General features: G+C 45.3%; 1 protein-coding gene across 1 annotated transcript in view; it reads right to left on the reverse strand.

Moving 5' to 3' along the window:
- The window catches only part of SPRED1 (sprouty related EVH1 domain containing 1), a 123,598-nt gene that overhangs the window by 6,637 nt on the left and 96,343 nt on the right, over positions 1 to 20,618 (reverse strand). The window contains exon 5 of the mRNA XM_048853958.2: positions 6,943 to 7,098. Within this exon, the coding sequence (XP_048709915.1) occupies positions 6,943 to 7,098 (156 nt within the window). The remainder of the gene's footprint in view (positions 1 to 6,942; positions 7,099 to 20,618) is intronic.

Below are 20,618 nucleotides of genomic sequence, written 5' to 3' on the forward strand. Positions count from 1 at the left end.
GCAGCGCAGCTGCAGAGCCTGGCCTGACCCAGGGCTCTGTGCTGCGCAGCGTGGCTGCCTGTCCTGGTGCAGCCGCGCCACCAGTGCTCCAGGCAGCATGGTAAGGGGGCAAGGGGGGTTGGATAGAGAGCAGGGGAGTTTGGCCTGGTGGTCAGAGGTGTGGATAGGGTCAGGGCGGTCAGAGGGCAGGGATCACAGGGGTTGAATGAGGGCAGGGATCCCCGGGGAGCAGTCAGGAAGGAGTGGGGGGTTGGATGGGGTGGCGGGGGGCAGTCAGGGGCAGGGGTTCTGGGGGCGGTCAGGAAGGTGTGGTTGGATGGGGCAGGGGTCCCGCAGGGTGGGGGCAGTCAGGAATGAGAGAGGTTGGATGGGGAGGCAGGAGGGCAGCCAGGGGTGGGGGTCTCGGGGGGGGGGGCAGCATCAGGGAACGGGGGAGTTTGATAGGGCAGGAGTCCCGGGGGAGGGGAGAGGGGGAGGGCTGGGCCACGCCTGGCTGTTTGGGGAGGCACAACATCCCCTAACCAGCCCTCCATACAATTTCTGAAACCCAATGGGGCCCTCAGGCCAAAAAGTTTTCCTGCCCCTGATTTAAATGAAAGCAATTTAAATCACTGACGGTAGTCATGATTAAATCAGGAAGCAGGAAACCTTCATTTAAATAATTGATTTTAATCTTGCTCTGCATTTGCACTTTAGGCATTTTCCTAAAGAAAAGCTGAATCTCATTTGTCTGTAACCATGCTGATCTGCAACTAAATAGAGCCTTTGCATTAAATTTGATCCTTTTTGCTAACCAGAAAGATATACTGTATCTATACATATTTCTTTAAACAATTATACAGATGAAAATATTTTTTTTCAGATTCTTAATTTTTACAATATTATTTTATAAAATGGATGCATTTTTGTAAAATGGATGTATGATCCATTTCTTATTTACTAGATTAATTAACGCAGAAATTGGGCTTGTTTTTGGCTTAACTGGCATGAGTTGCTTGTTGGCTAGTTTTTGGCTTGTACCTTCTTTTTTTTTTTTTGATTGGCTCCTGGCAAGCAGGGGAGAGAGGCCAGAGTGCATAGCGGGCCCACTGCAGTCCCAGATTGCATGCCGGGGTGGGGGGGAATTTAGTCACATAGTCTTGGGGTTCTTAGGGATTGGCTTGTTTTGAAATTGGATTTGCTTGATTTTTGGCTTATTGTGAAAGTCCGGGTGCTTATTTACCACGTGAAAGTTGGCAACTATGCTTAAATGTGCTGGAGACTTTCTGGGACTTTCCGTGACTTCTGAAGTGTCTGGTGCTGGCTCAGGGGCTACCTGAGCCGGGCAGCCCCGAGACCAGCAGCAACAATTTGGATGTGTGAGAGGGGGCTTAGGGCTAGGGGCAGGGGTTTGGGGTGGCGCTTACCTCAGGGTGGGTGGCTCCCCCCAGCATGTCTCTGCAGCTCCTAGGCGGAGGGGCCAGGGGGCTCCGCGCATTGTCCGCAGGTCCTGCCCCAGCAGCTCCCATTGGCTGTGGTTCCCAGCTTGTGACAAGAGCAGCGTGCGGAGTCCCCCTGGTCTTCCCTCCCCCTAGGAGCTGCAGGGACATGCGGAGTTGGGTAGAGAGCCTGCCAGCCCCACCAACCCTCCCCCCAGCCCCAGTGGGGGTCCTGGGCCGTGCACCACTCCCAGCCCCTCCCTCCCAGCACCAGTGGGGGTCCTGGGCCGCATGCAGCTCACCTCCTCCGCCCCCCAGCGGGGGTCCCAGGCCACCCACCCGGAGCATCCACACTCTCTCCAGACCATCCCTGCAGCCCCCTGCCAAAGTTTTAGTTAGGGGTATATAGTAAAAGTCATGGAGAGGTCAAGGGCCGTGAATTTTTGATTACTGCCCGTGACCTGTCCATGACTTTTACTAAAAATACCTGTGACTAAAATGTAGCCTTATTTATAACTGATTTATTAAACAAAAGGACATATCTGTAGTTAGTGAACTGAATCATTGCTTCTGGTCACTATGGCCTTCAAGATTTTAAAACTAGTTGATCTCATCCTTTCACATCTAGTTGTCATTAATACACTGGAAAACAAGCTTCCTTGCTTTTTTCAAATCCCAATTGGTTTCTTAACAGTCTGAAAGAAATAGTTATAGAACTGAAATAGTTCAATAAACTGAAATGAAGAAAATATTCTCTCTGCCCCTGCAGAAAAGGCTACTGCTGTCAAAAGCTGGTTTAGCACTTCAACAAACTAGTTTCAGGTGCTTAACCAGTAACTTTCACCCATTCAGCCATTTGGAAAAGTATTTCCTTTTATCAGTTTTGAGTTTGCTACCTTTACCGAATTCCAGTATTCCAGAGGTCACCTCATCCCAGAAAGGATACTGAAAGAGACTGGGACCGTTTACCATAAAGAAAAGACAAATAAGACAATAAAGGCATATGAAATAATGAATGGAACTGAATAAGCAGATAGAGAACTTCTAGTTGCCCTATCTTGTAATACAAGGAGTTGGGAACATTAAATGAAAATCCATTGAAAGGAAATACTAAGGAGCTTACAATCGAAGTATCAGAGGAGACAACAGCTGGATGCAGACAGGCAATAGTGAGGCAATTATGTTCAGTATAAATTAGCAGCAATCACAGCACATCACATGCATAACCTTTATTGAATGCTTTACTGATATCAAAACACAGGTGAGTTTTAAGGAGAGATTGCAGGAGGATAGCATAGAGCTTTTGCATGTACATATTGCAGAAACTCCCCATAAAATAAGAGGCAACTGAGAAAAAGCATAAGTCTCGGTTCAGCCATAAAATGGGAATACTAATACTTAACTTCCTCACAGGGTACTGCAAGGATGAATTCACCTAGGTTAGCAAGGAACTCTGGTACTATGCTGGGGGTCATATAAGAACCCAGACCAAGAGAATGGAAACCCTTCAACTTTCCAGTCAGTTTTTTTCTCATTCTGCTCTCAGGTGCATGATTTGTGAACCTTCTCACAGAAAAGGCTGAGGGGGTTGAGCCCCTAATTTAGCAAATCCACATGATACCATAGGCAGGGGCCACCTGTGAGGACACGGTGGCCTCTATACTATCATTTAGACTGTACAGAAGCTGTTCTGTCAGGGATATCCAGCCCTTTGGACTGACATTCCCTTGGAGCCCTTCTCAGTGTGGGTTTCCAAAATGCAGAGGAAGAACTATTGCTGAGTTGCTCTGTGAGTTTAGGGGTGGCATATGCCAAGAAGAATATTTGTTCCCTTGGCCCTAATCCACAGAAAGTGTGAGGATGGGCTTCCATTTGATCTAGGAAAAACTGTGTGAGCAGAGGACTTATGGCATGCAGCCACTACTACTACCTTTTTCATGCTTCCTCTGGGCCTGAATTAAGAGGTTAGGGCTCCCTTCTGCTCATGGAAGCAGAGATATCCCTAAAGGTTAGGAAAGTTTCTGAACAGAAGAATTTATGGTTTTAGCACCAGAACTGGATATGGATAATCAGTTATTTTTAAAATATTTACTGCACACTTTGTCAAAAATCTGTTCATTCTTTCCTTAGAAGTGTATTACTCTATCACACATTTCCCTCTAAAGGGGTCCTTCACCCACACAACATGCTGAAAATGCATTCTAATTAAACGGAAATAAGTCATTCCTTAAAAAAACTGGCTAACTAATAAAGCCTGAAGGACTTGATTAGGGTTTATAGTCCTGAAATTTGACCTTTTTTCCCCTCCCCCTTTATGTTTGTAAAGCTTGTTATTTTTATTCATTCATTCATTCACACACATGGATACTGTACCCACTTCTCCTTCCCCAAATCACCCCCAAATCTACCACCTGCTCAAATGTTTCAATGCTGATATATTAAAAACTTGCAGCAGTCCACCGCAATAGCAACCTCATAACAAATCAGTGGTCAAGGGAGCAGGGAAAATACCTATAAGGAAAGAGTTTTAGTACTGAACTTCCAAAAGTTTTATACATGAAGAGTATGAAGTAATTTTAAAAGCTAGGTGATACACCTTGATAGTGTCCTTTTAAACAATTCAAAAGCAGGAAGTAAAGAAGACTACAACAGAGTATGACCCAAGATCAGTTATGTACAAAACACTGTTGGCGAAATAAATTATGTTTACAGTGTGCTTTTCATTCAGAACAATCCCATTCTCTAACTCAAAGTCAGAGTATATACCTGCACCTACATTTATATATTTCAGAATTCACATCGCCCAATAGTGAAACATGGTCTCTCCTAATACCATGTAGCAACACTACACAGCAGTTTGAAAAGAGAGTGAGAAAGAATACTATAACAAATTGGAACTCCGGCAAGAATTTCATTAATAAAATTACCCAGCTGAAAATTAGTTGGAATACTGGTGCTAATGTGCTTAGTGTCACTAGAAGTACCAAGAGATTAATAGCTTCACTGTGGTCAGGGCCTTAATGTTGCATTTTGTTTGAAAGGCAGCACATCCAAACTAGGCTTGGACATTTGTTGAATACTGTACATTTCCCACGTTTTCCTAGATGATGTCCCATCCAACAAAGTGGGCAGATCCAACTCTGCTTAGTTTGCAGTCAGCCTACAATGGTAGGTTGAATACACAATTATACATGAAAGGTTGGGTTATGGCTGAATTTCTTTACTCTTGTCCATTAAAATTCTTAATCATAACACTGCACTAAGCAGTTTTGTATGCTATGGTCAAGATAAAAATCTATAATTTATTCAATGGATGGTTAAAATATCCCTGCACCCAAAGAGGGTTTGTTTGAATATATGTATATATGATCAAAATAAAACTTACTGGCATTTACCTCATTATGCAGAACGCCACATACATATTAGTGTATACATAATTGAAGCCCTGCACATTAAAGTCAGGAGAAATATACATTCATCTTTCTATAATTCTGTAAATGAAAAAATCTAGAACCAATAGAAATCAACAATATTCCATGCTCTAAATGAGGGTTTATGCTAAAGAGGGATGTGAAGGATGCAACTGGTCCTTAGGTTTGAAAGGAATGCTTTAGGAATCTAAGATTACCTCAGTTTCCACTGATATTCTACAGTCTAAATTTTAATGTTAGTACTTCATGTAAAAAGCTGTAATAAAGCATTTTTATAGAGACGTATGTTCAAACCACAGTAAAGACATTAACTAAGTAATCTTTACAATATTCCTTTGATGGGGGTAGTCACATATCCCCACTTCACAACTACGGGGACTGAGAAACAAAGGTCTGGTGACTTATCAAGGAGACGATGAGTCCGCAGCAGAAGCAAGACAAACTCAGAAACTCATGATTCCCAATCCTTTGCCTATTTCTCCAGATAGGACTGTCTTTCAAATCAAAGAACAAGGTTTATTTTACTACTTTTGGGTAATTAGTCAACTCCTGCACTAGTTGATACAAGTTTGTGAAAGGGGAGCTTATCTTTATTTGGAAGAATACCTAATGTATTAGAGGGCTCCCTTCTTATGCTTTTTCCAGGGGCAGAAGTACATTCTAATAAAATGCACTGAACTATTATTTGAACTTCCACATTTTCAGTACATGTTATGGACATACTCTCTAGAGTTTCCCTAGTAAAAAGTTCCCCAAAACGTCTTGGCATATAGTCCTCGATAATAAATTTGTTACCCAAGTCAATAAAAATGCTTACTACTTCTATCCTGTCTATCAAAAACCTTGATGCTTTGACACTTAAGCAGCAGCAAAATGCACACATCATATTGGAAGACTAAGGTCAGTATTTTCCTTAGTCTTAATATTGTATGTAACACTATGCTTTGGAAAGTGTATTTTAACATTTGAATCAGTAAAGTGCCTTTTCCTGGGTCAGTGGTCTTTTCCTTTTGTAACTATTTATATATTGTTTTCATGTTGTACCAAACATTATATCCTGGTCTCTGACTGCTTACGATGCTATAAATGAAGTTTCTCTAATAATATTAATTAGAAAAATACTCTCTGCAATACACCCCAAGTATACATTTATTTATAATTTCTAACCAAAACAGTTTTTCTGTACTTGCCAAAAATGTTGTTTCACTGAGGACTAAGACCATGGCAAATTAAAAGTTTCAAAAATAAATGGCTTATCAAAACACAGAAATGTGTAATAACGACTTGAAAAAAAAATTCAGAATGTGGAAATAATGGTTTTTCACCTAATCTGGTTAACTCAGGGATGGCTAAACAATTTTACAAAACTTAACCTCCAAAACGTCCTTTGTGAGGTAAAAATCCTTTGACATTTCATCCAAAGAGGATATATCTACCACATTTCAGAACGTAAGGACTGCAGTACGTACATATAGGGGCTTATAATTCAAGTGTCATCCCAGCCATACCTATGTAGTGTTGGATTAAATGACTAATATAGAATTACATGGTCAGTGAAACAAGAAATGTTTCTATGGTTGGAACCAGGGTTGGCAATTTCCTGGGAAAAAACTAGGTTAGGATAGGGCACTGGCAAATACCAGTTGAAATTGGAAAAAATAAAATTAGAATATACTAATGAAAATTACTGAAAAATATCTAGCAATTTAAATAATAGTTTTGCAGTATATATAATATTTAAAATTGAAATGAGTCATAACATGTATAACTTCCTTGAGGAAATACTGAAAAAAAATACAGTGTCTGATGTTCAATGTCATATTAAATATATTAGTTTACACCTACTGCAATTTTACGTTTTATTTGTAGAATTTTAAATCAATCTCCGAATCTGTGCCTTAGGTAACCACAATTTGAATATGTAACTAAAACAAAGTGTAACGTGATATATGCATTAACAAAACAGTTTTTAAAACAGAAAATGCCTTGAACTGGAACTAACTAGTCTTTCCCAGGCTGGTAACAACAACAGTTTCATGTGGTAAAAATCATATCTGTAAATACCAAGCCATCCCCGGTTGGAAATCTCTTACCTGGTTGGGTTGGCTGGGAAAGTAGGCTCTTCTAGAGTTCAATTCCTCAAATGTCGAGGACCTTATATTTGGACTTTTATAAGGTTCGCTGGTTACTACGGTTTCATGTTGGAAAAGGTGATCTTTTAATGAACTGGAAGTATCTTCTTGAATTGCCTAAAATAGAAGAATTCAACTTTATTCTGTTCTTGATATGGATTTAACGTTTACATAAAAACGTTACTGGTCCTGTGCAGTAGTTTGTGTTTAATTGGCTTATTCAGATCTTTTCGGATCTCTACAAATCTTTAGCTTGTTCGGTTTTATTACAGTGACCACCATTAACCACAACAGTTGAAGTTTGACCTTTTTCAAGAACATCAGATTTTACCACCCAGTCAATTCTAGTTTTTAATTATATCTGTCAGTGCTAACAGAACTTTATATGGCATGTGGGGTGGTTGTTTTTTGGGAGGCAGCTAACTGGGAACTGCCTCATTCTGATTCACTACATCCTGTCCTCAATATATCCCAGCTCATTAAACACCTCAGATTCTTTAAGATTATCTCCATTCTGTTCAGTAGATTGATCGTCTGCACATACAGACCACTGTTCAACCAAAGGTTTCAGAGGAACAGCCGTGTTAGTCTGTATTCGCAAAAAGAAAAGGAGTACTTGTGGCACCTTAGAGACTAACCAATTTATTTGAGCATGAGCTTTCATGAGCTACAGCTCACTTCATCAGATGTTCAACCAAAGCACACTTCCTGTTCCACAATCTCAAGCTATGAGTGGGATTTATCCTGCAGATATCTTAATATACATTTTCCACATGGTCTTAACCTTGTGCCCAGTTGTTTCATGTAAACTTAGTTTCAGTATTGGATAATCATTATTAGTTTTGTGTATGCTTGCTGTGACTGTGTGGCACTCAGCCCCAGTATCTATTTTGAAATTCACTTTTTGTTCATTTATTTTCCTGTATAGCAAGCCAATCTGTTAAACAAACTTGCTTTCTAAACTTGAGACCCAAATAGTAATTCTGTTTGTGCATCATTACTCTCAGAACCTTTTCCTTCAGCAGTATGTCTGAGAGGTTTTTTTTCTTCACAATTTGTAGTGAGAGCAATACAAATTTGCAGACACACAGTACAAGCTACTGTCAAAATAAAAAATAATTAACACCTTTGTGGACATTTCTAGAACAAATAGTATTGGAGACTGGACTAAACACTCCCTCCTAGAAGTGGTTCTTCCATGTCAGATTTGAAGTGCATGGGTGAGGTAGAGAGACTTGTATTGCTGCTGCCTATGCTGTATTCATTCTGTGGACAGGGAATTTCATTCTTTTGGGCAGACTTACTTTGTCAGTACTGAAACAATTTAAAAAAAATATTGTTTGAGACCTTGTGAATGTTTCCTTCTAACATGTATCTTGTAAAATATATATGTATATATTGGAGAGTTTGAAGATTTTATGGTTTGATATTCGTAGAGATTTTTATGTAAACGTTAAATATGAGGTAGTCATATTTAGACTTCAAAATACACGAGAATTTTCCATTTTGGATGCAAATCAAGGGCTTTGGCATGTCCAAAAGATACAGAAAGTGCAAGACTCTGAACTTTTAACTCTCCTTTTGGTAGATATATGTTTAAATCATTTCTTCTTTAAATTAGCTCTGCATCTGAAGTATACAGAAGCACCATGTTCTGGATCTTTGAAGAGCTGGATGAGATGGAAGGAGAGGTTACTTATCTTACAGTAACTTGAGTTTGAGATGTTTTGCCCCTATGGGCGCTCCACCAAGGGATGTGTGCACTCTTGTGCCCTCTCAACTGGAGAGTACAAAGCAGTGTCTGTGGGCACGGGCACGGGGCGCATCACTCACCACCGGACTGGCACCCCCTCGTGGCACTCTGGGGATTATCTCGAGGCTGATGCCCATCTGTAGTTTGCACACTGTCACTCTGTCTCTGCTATCCGCCTGCTGCCCCTCTCGCAGCCTCAGGAACTACAACATCCTCTTTAAAAAGAAAAGGAGTACTTGTGGCACCTTAGAGACTCACAAATTTATTTGAGCATGAGCTTTTGTGAGCTACAGCTCACTTCATCGGATGCTCATGAAAGCTTATGGTCAAATAAATTTGTTAGTCTCTAAGGTGCCACAAGTCCTTTTCTTTTTGCGGATACAGACTAACACGGCTGCTACTCTGAAACATCCTCTTTGTGGCTCAGCCCTCTGGCTGTGTCACTGTCCATGTTCCCCCCATCTGGGGGAGTTTAACTCCTCAATAGTCAGACAGTCCCCTCACTCACTGCCTCAGTGCCACTTGCCTAGTGGCTGAGAGGGGAACCTGGGCCTGCCCTCTTCTCTGGGTGCTAGCCCAGGGACCCTCAGCTCAGCAGTCTGGGCCTTCTCTCTCTGGGCTCACTGTTCTATCCCTAGTCTGCTTTCTACTACTGGTTCCCCTTCTCTTCCTGGGCCTACCAGTTTCCCAAAGCCTCCTCCCTCTTCCCACGGAGTGAGTACCTTTTCCCAGCTGCCGCTTTTCCTTTCAGCTCCTGGGCTTTATAGGCCCTACAAATTCCTGGCCAGCTGAAGTTCCTTAATCAGCTGCCTAATGGGTTAATTGTACCATCTAGCCTGCATTAAACCCTGCAGGGTGAGTGTGGGGTAGTTACCCCACCACAGGCCCATGCTTGTGCAAAGTAGCACCTTGTGCCTCCAAAGCAAGGGATATAAGGAGGCAAGGACCCACTGCCACTCAGTTCCTTCTCAGCTATTGAGAGCCTCCACAGCCGAGAGGAGGAGGACAGGAGGTGGAGCACCCATAGGGACAAAACATTTCAAAGACCTCAAGTTACTATATGGCAGCTATCTTCTCTTTTGAGTATATGTCCCTATGGGTGCTCCACTGTAGGAGAATCCCAAGCAGCAAATTAACAAGGAGGTGGGTGCTGAGGAGGCACATCCAAGACAGTTCAGAAGATTGCATCACCAAAGGTAGTAGCATCCCTGAAAACAGGAATGATGGTATAATGCTCGGCAAAGGTATGAATGGAAGACCAAGTCACAGTCCTACACATTTCTGATATGGAAACATCCTTCAACAGAGCTATATATGTGGACTGAGATCTAGTGGAATGTATTACCACCCTGCGAGGGGACTGCATCCCAGCAGATTCATAGCAGGTAAAAAGACGCACCCCGAAACCCACTTTGCCAGTCTGTGTGTGGGGAAATAGGCTATCCTTTCATTCTCTCAGAAAATTATACAAATAGGAGAGGCCCAGCAGATCTTAGTCCCATCAAGGTAGAAGGCAAGGGCCCTTCTGACAAACAGTGTATGTAGGCTGGTCTCATCTGTGGAGGTATGAGGTTTTGGGTAGAATACTGGGAGTTGAATCTTCTGATTAATGTGATATTCTGAAGAGAACTTTGGGAGGGAGGAAGTGAGAATGAGGGCATAGTATCTTTTCTTCATAAAAGATAGTACATGGCGGGCCAACCTTAAGGGCACCAAGTTCTCCTGTTTGTCTAGCTGAAGCAATGGCAATGAGGAATGACGTCTTGAGGGAGAGCTGGGAGAGAGAACAGGTAGCTACTGGTTCAAAGGTAGGTTTCCTTAGGGCATTAGGAAACAAATCGAAGTCCCAACTGGGAGATCTGATTCTGTACAGGGGGAAACAAGATGGTTAAGACCCTTGAGGAATCTAGCTGTAGTAGGGTGGGTAAAGACTGAAAAGCCTTTGATAGGTGAGTGGAAGTCTGTAATGGTGGCCAAATGTACTCTGAGCATAGTGACAGGTTTTCAAATCCAAAAGGTAGCCAGGATTTTGGAGACCAGGACCTCTGAGGCTTGGGAAGATTAAAGAAAACACCAGGAGTGGAGCGCTTCCATTTTTGAAGGTAGTCTAGCTCCATACTAGAGAACCATCTAGGAACCATGTTGTCAGGTTCAAGAAGGAGGGATTGGAGTGGATCAGGTCCCCAAGCACGGAAACAGGAGATCCTTCCTGAGATGAAGTTGGTGAGGTGTTGCCACAGAGAGGTGTAGCAGGCTTGAGTACCACACTTATCTTTCCCCGGACAGTGCTATGAAGATAACCTTCACTCTTTTTTGATGCAGTTTGGAGTCAGGTCTTGAGGATTAAAGGTAGAGGTGGATAAGCATACCGTAAGCTACAGGGCCACGGTGTTATCAGGGTGTCTCCCAGTGAGTTGTGGCCATATCCTCACTTGGAGCAGAAGAAATGGCATTTTGTGTTCTTCAGAGTGGCAGAGAGATCTGCTTCTGGGAAACTCCAGGTCTGTCAGATGCTGTGGAAGACCAAGTTTTTGAGCTTCCCATATGTGGTCCTGATGGAAGTTCCTGCCCTGCAGGTTGACAGAATATATCGTAGCCATGTTGTCCAGTATAATCCTGAAAGACTGGCCCTGTATGGTGTTGAGGAAGTGCTGGCAAAGATACCTCATTGCTCTTAGCTCCAAAATGTTGATATGGAGCATGTTCTCTCACACAGAGCACTTGCCCTGGGCTCTGTCCCTTGGAGCAAAGCACCCCACCCCAAAAGAGAAGTGTCTTTTGTGATGATCTTTGACGGTGGGGGAATGAGAGAATGGAGTTCTCTCACAAACTTTCAGTGGATCCTTCCACCATCTGAGAAAGTCCAGAACTGTGATACATTTGAAGATACTGTCTGTTCAGGTTATGCTCAGATCTTAACCATAGCTGAAGGCACCTGAGGTGTAGTCTCGCATGAGGTCTGACAAACATGGAGGCTGACATGTATCCCTAGAGTTGTAGGCAGGACCTTACAGTTTGCAGGCTGGGCTGTATTGTCAAGGTTAGACTGGACTTAGCGGAGACTCACTCTTTGGGGAGATAGGCACTGGTGACTAGTAACTCTAGAGAGGCTCCAGTGAAGTCTATTCTTTAGACTGGAGCCAATGTAGACTTAATTTGATGGATACAAAGGCCCAGAGTCTAAAATAGAGCTAGAGCCTTGGATGTTGCCAGCTAGACCTCTAGAGCTGATCAACCCCTGAGGAGCCAATTGTCCATGTATGGGAATGTGCTATGTCCATGGATATAAATGGGGTACCATTGCTGAGAGAAGCTTTGCAAAGAGCCTCGGGGCTATGGAGAGCCCAAAGGGAAGGACTTGTACACTGGTAGTGTTCTGAGCTTATCCTGAATCGTAGAAAGTGTTTGTAGGATGGGTGGATGTCTACATGAAAGCAGAAGTCCCGAAGATTGAGGGCAATGAACCAGTCTCCCGGATCCAGGGATGGGATTTATAGTGGCTAATGTCACCATCCTGAAGTGCTGAGAAAGGATGTAGTTGGTTTAGGTTTCTTAGGTTGAGGATTGGTCTCCCAATTCTGCCCCTCTTGGGAACCGAGAAATAGTTGGAATAGAACTCTCTTCCAACAAACTCTGGGGGAACTGGCTTGGTTGCCCCCAAGTGTCAGAGAGACTGGACATTCTGTTTCAAGAGATTTTAGTAAGAGAGGTCCCTGAAGAGGGATGGGGAAGGGGGGCTGGAGGGGAAGGGAGATAGAATGGAAGTGGATAGAATACCTCATGTTAATTACTTCCAAAATCCATCTGTCTGAAACAATATGTTCCCCGGCTGGGAAGAAGTGGGACAATCAAGCTCCAAAGGGGACTGGATGGAATTCTTCAGCACAGGATTCAGTAAGGTAGATTACTTGAGGTTTTTGATCAAAGTATCAGAATTGTTTTAGACAGAGGTGAAAAGGTTGTTCTAGAAGAGGGTGGTCTCCCTTCTTTAGGCCTAGATCATCATCTCTGAAAGTCAAAAAGTCTGGAAAAATCCTGCTGTGGGTTGTACTATAATGGCCTAGATCTCTGATATTTGAGACCTACTGTCTTTTTGTCATAGGCAAGTAAATTCCCAGTGACAGCAAGATAGTCTTTCAGACAGTGGAAAGAGGAGTCTGTCACAGGTGACTAGCTCAGGTCCTTCAAAAGAGACTGAATTCTTAAATTAAGAATTTATCTGTGAGTAAGATGTGTGTGTGTGTGTATAAATAAATACACACACACACACACACCCCACCTTACTCACAGATAAATTCTTATATATATATATATATATAATTATATATATATTGGAATTACTGGGGTAACATTAAGAAAAGCCATACACTCCCATCCCCACTAGAACTCATAGATCTGCCCCTTGGCCTACCCAGAGGGGATTTTTATAGCACCGTGTTAACTTTTACTCCTGGGGGAACTGTGCACCAAAACATTTTTAAATTCTGCAAATTTTATTTGTTAAAATAACAACGCCAGTTTCAATTAAAAATACCTGTCAGCAACTATGTCTGTAACAATACAGTCAAAAAAAAAAATTCCCGCAGGAGTAGAGAATAAAGAAACCCCTGTTTCTCTGCCCCCGCCCCTTCAGAACCCAGTGGGGGAGGGGAACACCTACACCTCCTACCCTCCTCGAGCCCAGCCACAGGTCCCCCCCAGCTCAGACACTCTCATACCCTCTCTTTCTCTAGAGTCCAGGGCAGGGCCTCCCCAGCCCATACACCTGCACTCCCTAACCCACAGAGTCCAGATGCACAGCCCTGCTGCCAAGACTTGGCTTGTACCGCCTATACCCCAGCCGTGCCCCCCACCCTGCCCCATCCCAGGCACTTACACCCCCTCCCCCGACACTCGCACCCCTTCCCCCCAGACCCCAGCTGCAGGCCCCCCTGCAGCCCAGACAGCCACACCCCACAGAGCTCAGGATCCAGAGGGAAAGAAAGCCTGATGCTGGGTCCCAGGCTTGTGTGCAGTTTTCTACACACTGCCTCTTTTCTTCAGGGCATGTGAGGAACTGCAGCTGCCGGGAACCCTCCAGATCCCTCCCTCTCCCACTGAGCAGTATTTTCTATTTGAGAGCTGGGCTCTGCCAGGTCCAGCGGTCCCTAGTGCAGCTCTGCAGCCCATTTCTGTTGGAGAAAAAGGAAATTCTATGCACACATTAATTTCTGTGCAAATTCTGCATGCACAGTGGTACAGAATTTCCCCCAGGAGTCAACTTTGCAGCTGCACCCTCAAGGCCCTGGGGTGGAGTGTAGTCAGAGGCTGAAACACCAACCTGCTTGTTCTGCAGGAGATAAGCCTGCTCCACCACTTCAATTAGAACCATCCACAGAGTTCTTCCTTTCACCTGACTCCTTGCCATAGGGATTCCTGTGCTCAGTATGACTGTTTGGTTCATGTCATAACTTTAATGTTACTCAGTACTTTTGTATCAGTCTAGTCAATGCTTCAATTTTTGTGCCAATTAATTTACCATCTGTGTGTCAAATTGGGAAGTCCAGACTACTGGTGTTACACAATTCAGGTTTGTGTCTTTTTGCCATGGTAGTTTTAAAAAAATGATTCCTGATCCCTGTCCTCCCCTGAGAAGTTCCCAAACAACAACAGAAGTATAGATTTGAAGGGGTCTTCACAACATACTGCAGAAATATACAGCGTTTGCACAATATCTAGAATGCTTAAATTTAAATGAACAGAAAATGCAGTGTTAGGCCTAATCTAAGTCACCTTTTAGTTGCTGTTACTGAAATTCTTAAGTGTTCTAAAAGCATGCATTTCTTGCTCTCCAAATCAATTTTGATATTACAAATTTGGTTGATAAAAGGTAATAGCATTAATGTAATATACTTAGACTTCTGTAAGGTGTTTGACAGATCATTTTGATTTCAAAAAAAGACTTACCTTTTTTAATTGTTGTTCTTCGAAATGTGTTGCTTATGTCCATTCCATTGTAGATATGCACTTGCCACATGCAACGGTACTGGAAGTTCCCCCCCCAGTGGTATCCGTAGGGACCCGGCTCTGGCACCCTCTGGAGTGGTGCATGTATGAATCACTCAGGAATCAGGAGCCATCACCTCCCCCCCCCCCCCCATCAGTTTCTTCTTGGCGGAACTCCAAGAAGAGGGGAAGAAGGGCGGGTCATGGAATGGACATGAGCAACACATCTCCAAGAACAACAGTTATGAAAGGTAACTGTCTTTTCTTCTTTGAGTGCTTGCTCATGTCCATTCCATTGTAGGTGACTTCCAGACAGTACCATCGGAGGCAGGTAGGAGTTCATGGACATGTCAATTGCAACACAGCTCTGCCAAATCCAGTGTCATCTCTGGCTTGCTGGGTGATGGCGTAATGTGTTGTGAATGCGCGTACCAAAGACCACGTTGCGGCCCTGCAGACGTCCTGGATAGGGACGTGCACCAGGAAGGCAGCTGAAAACGCCTAAACCCTAGTCGAGTGAGCCTTTACTATCTGTGGAGGCATAGCCTGTGCCAACTCGTAACAAGTATGGATGCAGGTAGTGATCCAATTCAAAATCCTCTGAGAAGACACCTGAAGGCCCTTCATCCTGTCAGCTATCGGGACAAAGAGCTGGGTCGATCTGCGGAAGGGCTTGGTGTGCTGCAGGTTGAACGCCAGGGTGCTCCAGACACCTAGAGAGTGTGCAGCCGCTTCTCCTCATTGGTCATGTGAGGTTTTGGACAGAACACCAGGAGGAAGATATCCTGGTCGACATGGAAGTGCGACACCACAGTTGGCAGGAGGACCGGATGGGGCAGCAATTGGGCCTTGTAAAAAACTGTGTATGGGGGCTCCAAAGTGAGGGCTTTAATCTTGGAGACACATCTCGCCGAGGTAATAGCTACAAGGAATGCAACCTTCCATGACAAGTGGGAAAGGGAACAAGAAGCCATAGGTTCAAAGGGCAGACCCATAAGCCTGGAGAGGACCAGGCTAAGGTCCCACTGGGGAACAGGGTCCCAGACCAGTGGAAAGAGTCTTTCAAGAACCCGATCAACATCTCATGCGAGAACATCGACCTACCCTGAATGTGATGATGGAAGGCCGATATAGCAGCCAGGTGCACCTTGATCAAAGAGAAGTCAAGCCATTGGTGCTTTAAGTGAAGCAGGTAATCCAGGATGGACTGCAGAGACAACTCAGTTGGGGAGATATTCTGCTCTGAAGCCCAGCAAGAGAAACACTTCCACTTTGCCATGTAAATTGCTCTGGTAGAGGGCTTTCTGCCCTCCAAGAGAACCTGCTGTACCCGACTAGAGCTGGCTTGTTCCTCTGGATTCAGCCACGCAGCATCCAAACTATGAGGCGGAGAAAGGCGAAGTTCAGGTGCAGGAGTAGACTGTGATCCTGCGAGAGTAGGTACAGGTGGCTGGGAAGTGGCCACAGGCTGCAACAGCCAGGTTCATGAGCATGCTGAACCAATGCAGGGGCGATTATAATGACCTGTAACTCGTCCCTTTTGATTTTTGACAGGACTTTACCAATGAGCAGAATTGGTGAGAAGGCGTACATCAGGTCCTCTGACCAAGACAGGAGAAAGGCATCAGATAGCGAGCCTCTGCCGAGCCCTTGGAGAGAACAAAACTGATGACACTTTCTGTTCTGTCTGGTGGCAAACAGGTCCACTTGGGGAGCTCCCCACTTCTGGAAGAGCATTCTGACAATCTCCGAGTGAAGGGACCACTCATGGTAAGAGACGCAGCACCTGCTGAGGCAATTTGCCAGCTTGTTCCAGATGCCGGGGAGGTGCAAGGCTTCCAGGTGGATTGCATGCTGGATGCAGAAGTCCCACAGAGGGAGGGCTCCTGGCGCACAGGTGACAATCGAGTTCCCCCCTGTCTGTTGACATAGAATATGGAGGCCACGTTGTCCATCAACACTTGCACCACCCGGCTGGACTGTTGGGGAAGGAAGACACTGCAAGCTAGGTGGCTGGCTCTGAATTCCCTGACATTCATATGCAATGCAAGCTCCTTTCAAGACCATAACCCTTGAGTCCGCTGTGTACCGAGATGCATTCCTCAACCGAGGTCGGACGAATCTGAAATCAGGGAGACCATGGGTTGTGGGCTTGCGAATGGCACACCTTCCAACACCAGAATCGGGTTGCACTACCACTGCAGAGAGGCAAGTACTCATGGAGGGATCGTGATGACTTTGTCTAGGTGATGTCTGGAGAGTAGACGGATGCCAGCCACATCTGGAGGAGACGCAGCCTGAGTCTCGCATGTCGGACAACATACGTGCATGCTGCCATGTGCCCCAGTAGTCTGAGATAGACCCGGGCATTGGTGAGTGGATGGGCAGTGAAGTGGCAATCAGATCTGACATTGCCCTGAACATGGCCTCTGGCAGGAATGCTCTGGCTTAGGTAAAGTCACGTACCGCTCTGATAAACAATATCTATTGGACTGAGATCAGTATTGATCTTTGTTCATTTAACAACAGGCCCAGAGCTTGACAAGTGGCTTGCAACATCTCGACACTGTGCTGGACCTAGAGCAGCCCTGTGATGAGCCAGTTGTCGAGGTACAGGTAAATCTGGATACCTTGACGTCTGAGGTAGGCTGCCATCACTGACATGCATTTCGTAAACACCCTTGGCACCACTGCTAGCCCAAAGGGAACACTGTGAACTGGTAGTGGGTGGTCCCAACTATGAAATATAGGAACCGTCTGTATGCATGAAATAGCAATGTGTGAAAGTAAGCATTTTTCAGATTGAGGGAGGTATACCAGTCTCCTGGATCCAGGGAGGGAATGATGGAGGCTGTGATAAATGAAGGGGTGGGGGATAGCTACCTTTTATGGACCCAGCCAGCAAGTTAGCTATAAAATCCCTCTTAATAGCTGTTCTCTACTTGCTTTACCTGTAAAGGGTTAAAAGTCTCTCTGCTATGCACAGGTAAAAGGAAGTGAGTGGACACCTGGCCAAAAGAGCCAATGGGAAGGCTAGAACTTTTTAAAATTGAAACAAGACTCCCTTTTGTCTGTCTGTCTGTTTTTTGTTCGCCAGAGAGAGAGAACAGGGCAGCAACTATGCTGTAAGAAGCTTGGGCCAGGTATGAAAAATCATCGGTATCATACCTAGAAACTACTCACTTGAAACCCCAGATATGTAAGTAGATCAGGAAATGTCTAGGAAGATGCAATTAGGTTTCTCTCTCTTTATTTCTTTATGGCTTGTGGACTCCTCTGTGCTAACCCCAGATGCTTTTGTTTTGCTTGTAACCTTTAAGCTGGACCTCAAGAAAGCTATTCTTGGTGTTTAATTCTTATAGTTGCTCTTTTTTTTTTTCTTTTTTTTTTAAATCTAGCAATGGCCTGAGTTTTCAGATTTTTTTTTTTTTTAAATAAAATTTACCTTTAAGAACAGAATTGGATTTTTGGGTCCTAAGAAGTTTATGCACATGTTGTTTTATGGTGGCAACAGCTAATTTTCTTTATTTTTCTTTCTCAGCTCTTCCCCGGGGGAGGGGGGGGGTGGAAAGGGCTCGAGGGTACCCCATAGGAAGGAACTCCCAAGTGCGCCTTCCTGGGTTCTCAAAGGGGTTTTGCACTTGGGTGGTGGCAGCATCTACCCATCCCAGGTCAGAGAAAAGCTGTAACCTTGGGAGTTTAATACAAGACTGTAATGGCCAGTATTAATTTTTAGAATCCTTGTGGGCTCCCACCTTCTGCCCTCCAAGTGCTAGAGTGGGGAATAAGCCTTGACAGAGGCCAAGACCACCATGTGAAACTTCAACTTCTTGAGGTATTTGAGGCTCCGCAGATCGAGGATGGGTTGTGCCCCCCCCCACTCTTGGCTTTTGGGATAAAAGGTACAGAGGGAATTCCTCCACGGCTTCCACCTGCAGAAGGCCCTGCACCTCCTAAGCAACGAGATGCTTGTGAGAAGGGTCCCTGAAGAGAGATGTGGGGGGATAGAAATAAACTGTAGGGTATATCCCCCTGCTACTATGCTGAGGACCCACTGGTCTGATGTTATAGAGGCCCAGGCAAGGAGGAAGGGGGACAAACTGTTAGAAAATAACAGGGGAGCAGGATCCAGGACACAGGCTGGAAGGTTGTCCTTGGGTGTATGCTCAAAATGCTTGCTTGTTACCTGGTTGGTTATGAGTGGAGCTCAAGTGAGCTGTGGGTGCTGGCTGATGGCCTTGCCAGCGCTTATAGCCCTTGCGGAAGGGCTCTGACTGAGGTTGGTTTCCAAACCTGTGGGGCTGTTGCAGCTTAAACTGCTTCCTCGCTGGCCCAGCATGTAAAGGCCCAGGAAGAGCAAGGTAGCCCTAGAGTCTTTCAGGCCATGTAATTTACCGTCTGATTGCTCCAAAAACAGTGCCACGACATTTAATGGGAGGACCTGGATGGATTGCTGAACCTCCATCAATAGGCCCAACAACTGCAACCAGGACGTCCGCCTCATTGAAGTTACCAAAGCCATGGTCTGGGTCGAAGAATCTGCCGCACCTGAGGCCGCTTGGAGGGCTTCCCTGGCCACAGCTCTGCCCTCGTCGAGGATAGCCAGAAATTTATTCCTGGACTCCTCTGGCAGCAAATCTGTAAATCTGGCCATGGACTGCCAAATTTAAATCATAATGGCCAAGTAAGACCTGATGGTTGGCCACTCTCAGCTAGAGGCTGGACGTAGAATAAATTTTCTAACAAAGATCGAGCCTCTTTCCCGCCTCGTTCTTAGGTGTCGATCCTGGTTGGTCCTGCCTATTGCGCTCATTGGCCGCTGACACAACTAGTGAGCTTGGGACAGGGTGGGTATAAAGATACTTATACCCTATAGTGGGGATTTTTCTTTCTGCCTGCTTGGAGATGGGGGGCAGGAAGGAGGGTGTCTGCCACAGAGCCGTAGTAATTTTTACTACTTTCTTGTGCACTGGCAATGCCACCTTGGAAGTGGCTGCTGCACTTAGCACATTGAACAGGGAGTCTGAGGGCTCCACCAGTTCCTCGGCTTCCAGCCCCAGGTTAGAGGCAACTCTCTTCAAAAGCTCTTGGTGGGCCCTTGCATCATCCTGAGGAACCAAGTGAGAGGGCCCTGCTATTGCCTCATCAGGCGAAGATGATGATGAGGCAGGTACAGATGGGTCTGCCAACTCTGCTGCTTCTGATAAGGGAGCTTGGCTGAGGCTGGCCAGCCCTGGGGAGTCTGCTCTGACTTTGCGACCGAGTCACGGTGCAGGCAGACCAACCTATGCCCCTGTGATGGGTGGGGAAATCCCCCATGTGTTCCATAGTTGCCAGGGGGCCAGCCACTGGCCCTGGTGCAATGCTACCCCTGGTAGCCCAGAGGGGAATGCCAATGCCCCTGGTGGTTGGCATTGGCCTGCGAGCAGGGTCTCCTCCTTGCTGTCTGAGCCCGAGGAGGGAGAGACTTGTCTGGGGGACCGGGATGGTACCGATGCTACCTATCTACCCCGATCCCGTCAGCTCTGGCTGTGGACATCCATTGAGGACCTGTAGGGGGGCAATGGCTCTTGGTGCTGTGACCCCAATGACCAATGGTAGCGTTCGGCAGATCAGTGATGGTAACCTGATGATCGATGCCTCACAATTAGAGAGCGGTGCCGCTTTGTAGATTGGGAACAGGAGCGAGAAGACTGACTGTCAGAGACTGTCAGTGTGCTCACGGTGAACTGTACTGGTGATCTGGCGACCAGGCTCCGGCATCTCAACCCTCTGGAATGGTGCTGTGAGAGCGGCTTGGGCGCTCCTGGCACTGGTGCTCTGGGCTTTGGTGCTGTGCATCTGTGCCAGGCTGCTGGCGATCGATGCCTAGAGCCCAAGGAACGGTGCCTAGAATCTG

This window comes from Caretta caretta, chromosome 6 (genome assembly GCF_965140235.1).
Source record: "Caretta caretta isolate rCarCar2 chromosome 6, rCarCar1.hap1, whole genome shotgun sequence".
In the NCBI taxonomy this organism is placed as follows: Eukaryota; Metazoa; Chordata; order Testudines; family Cheloniidae; genus Caretta; species Caretta caretta.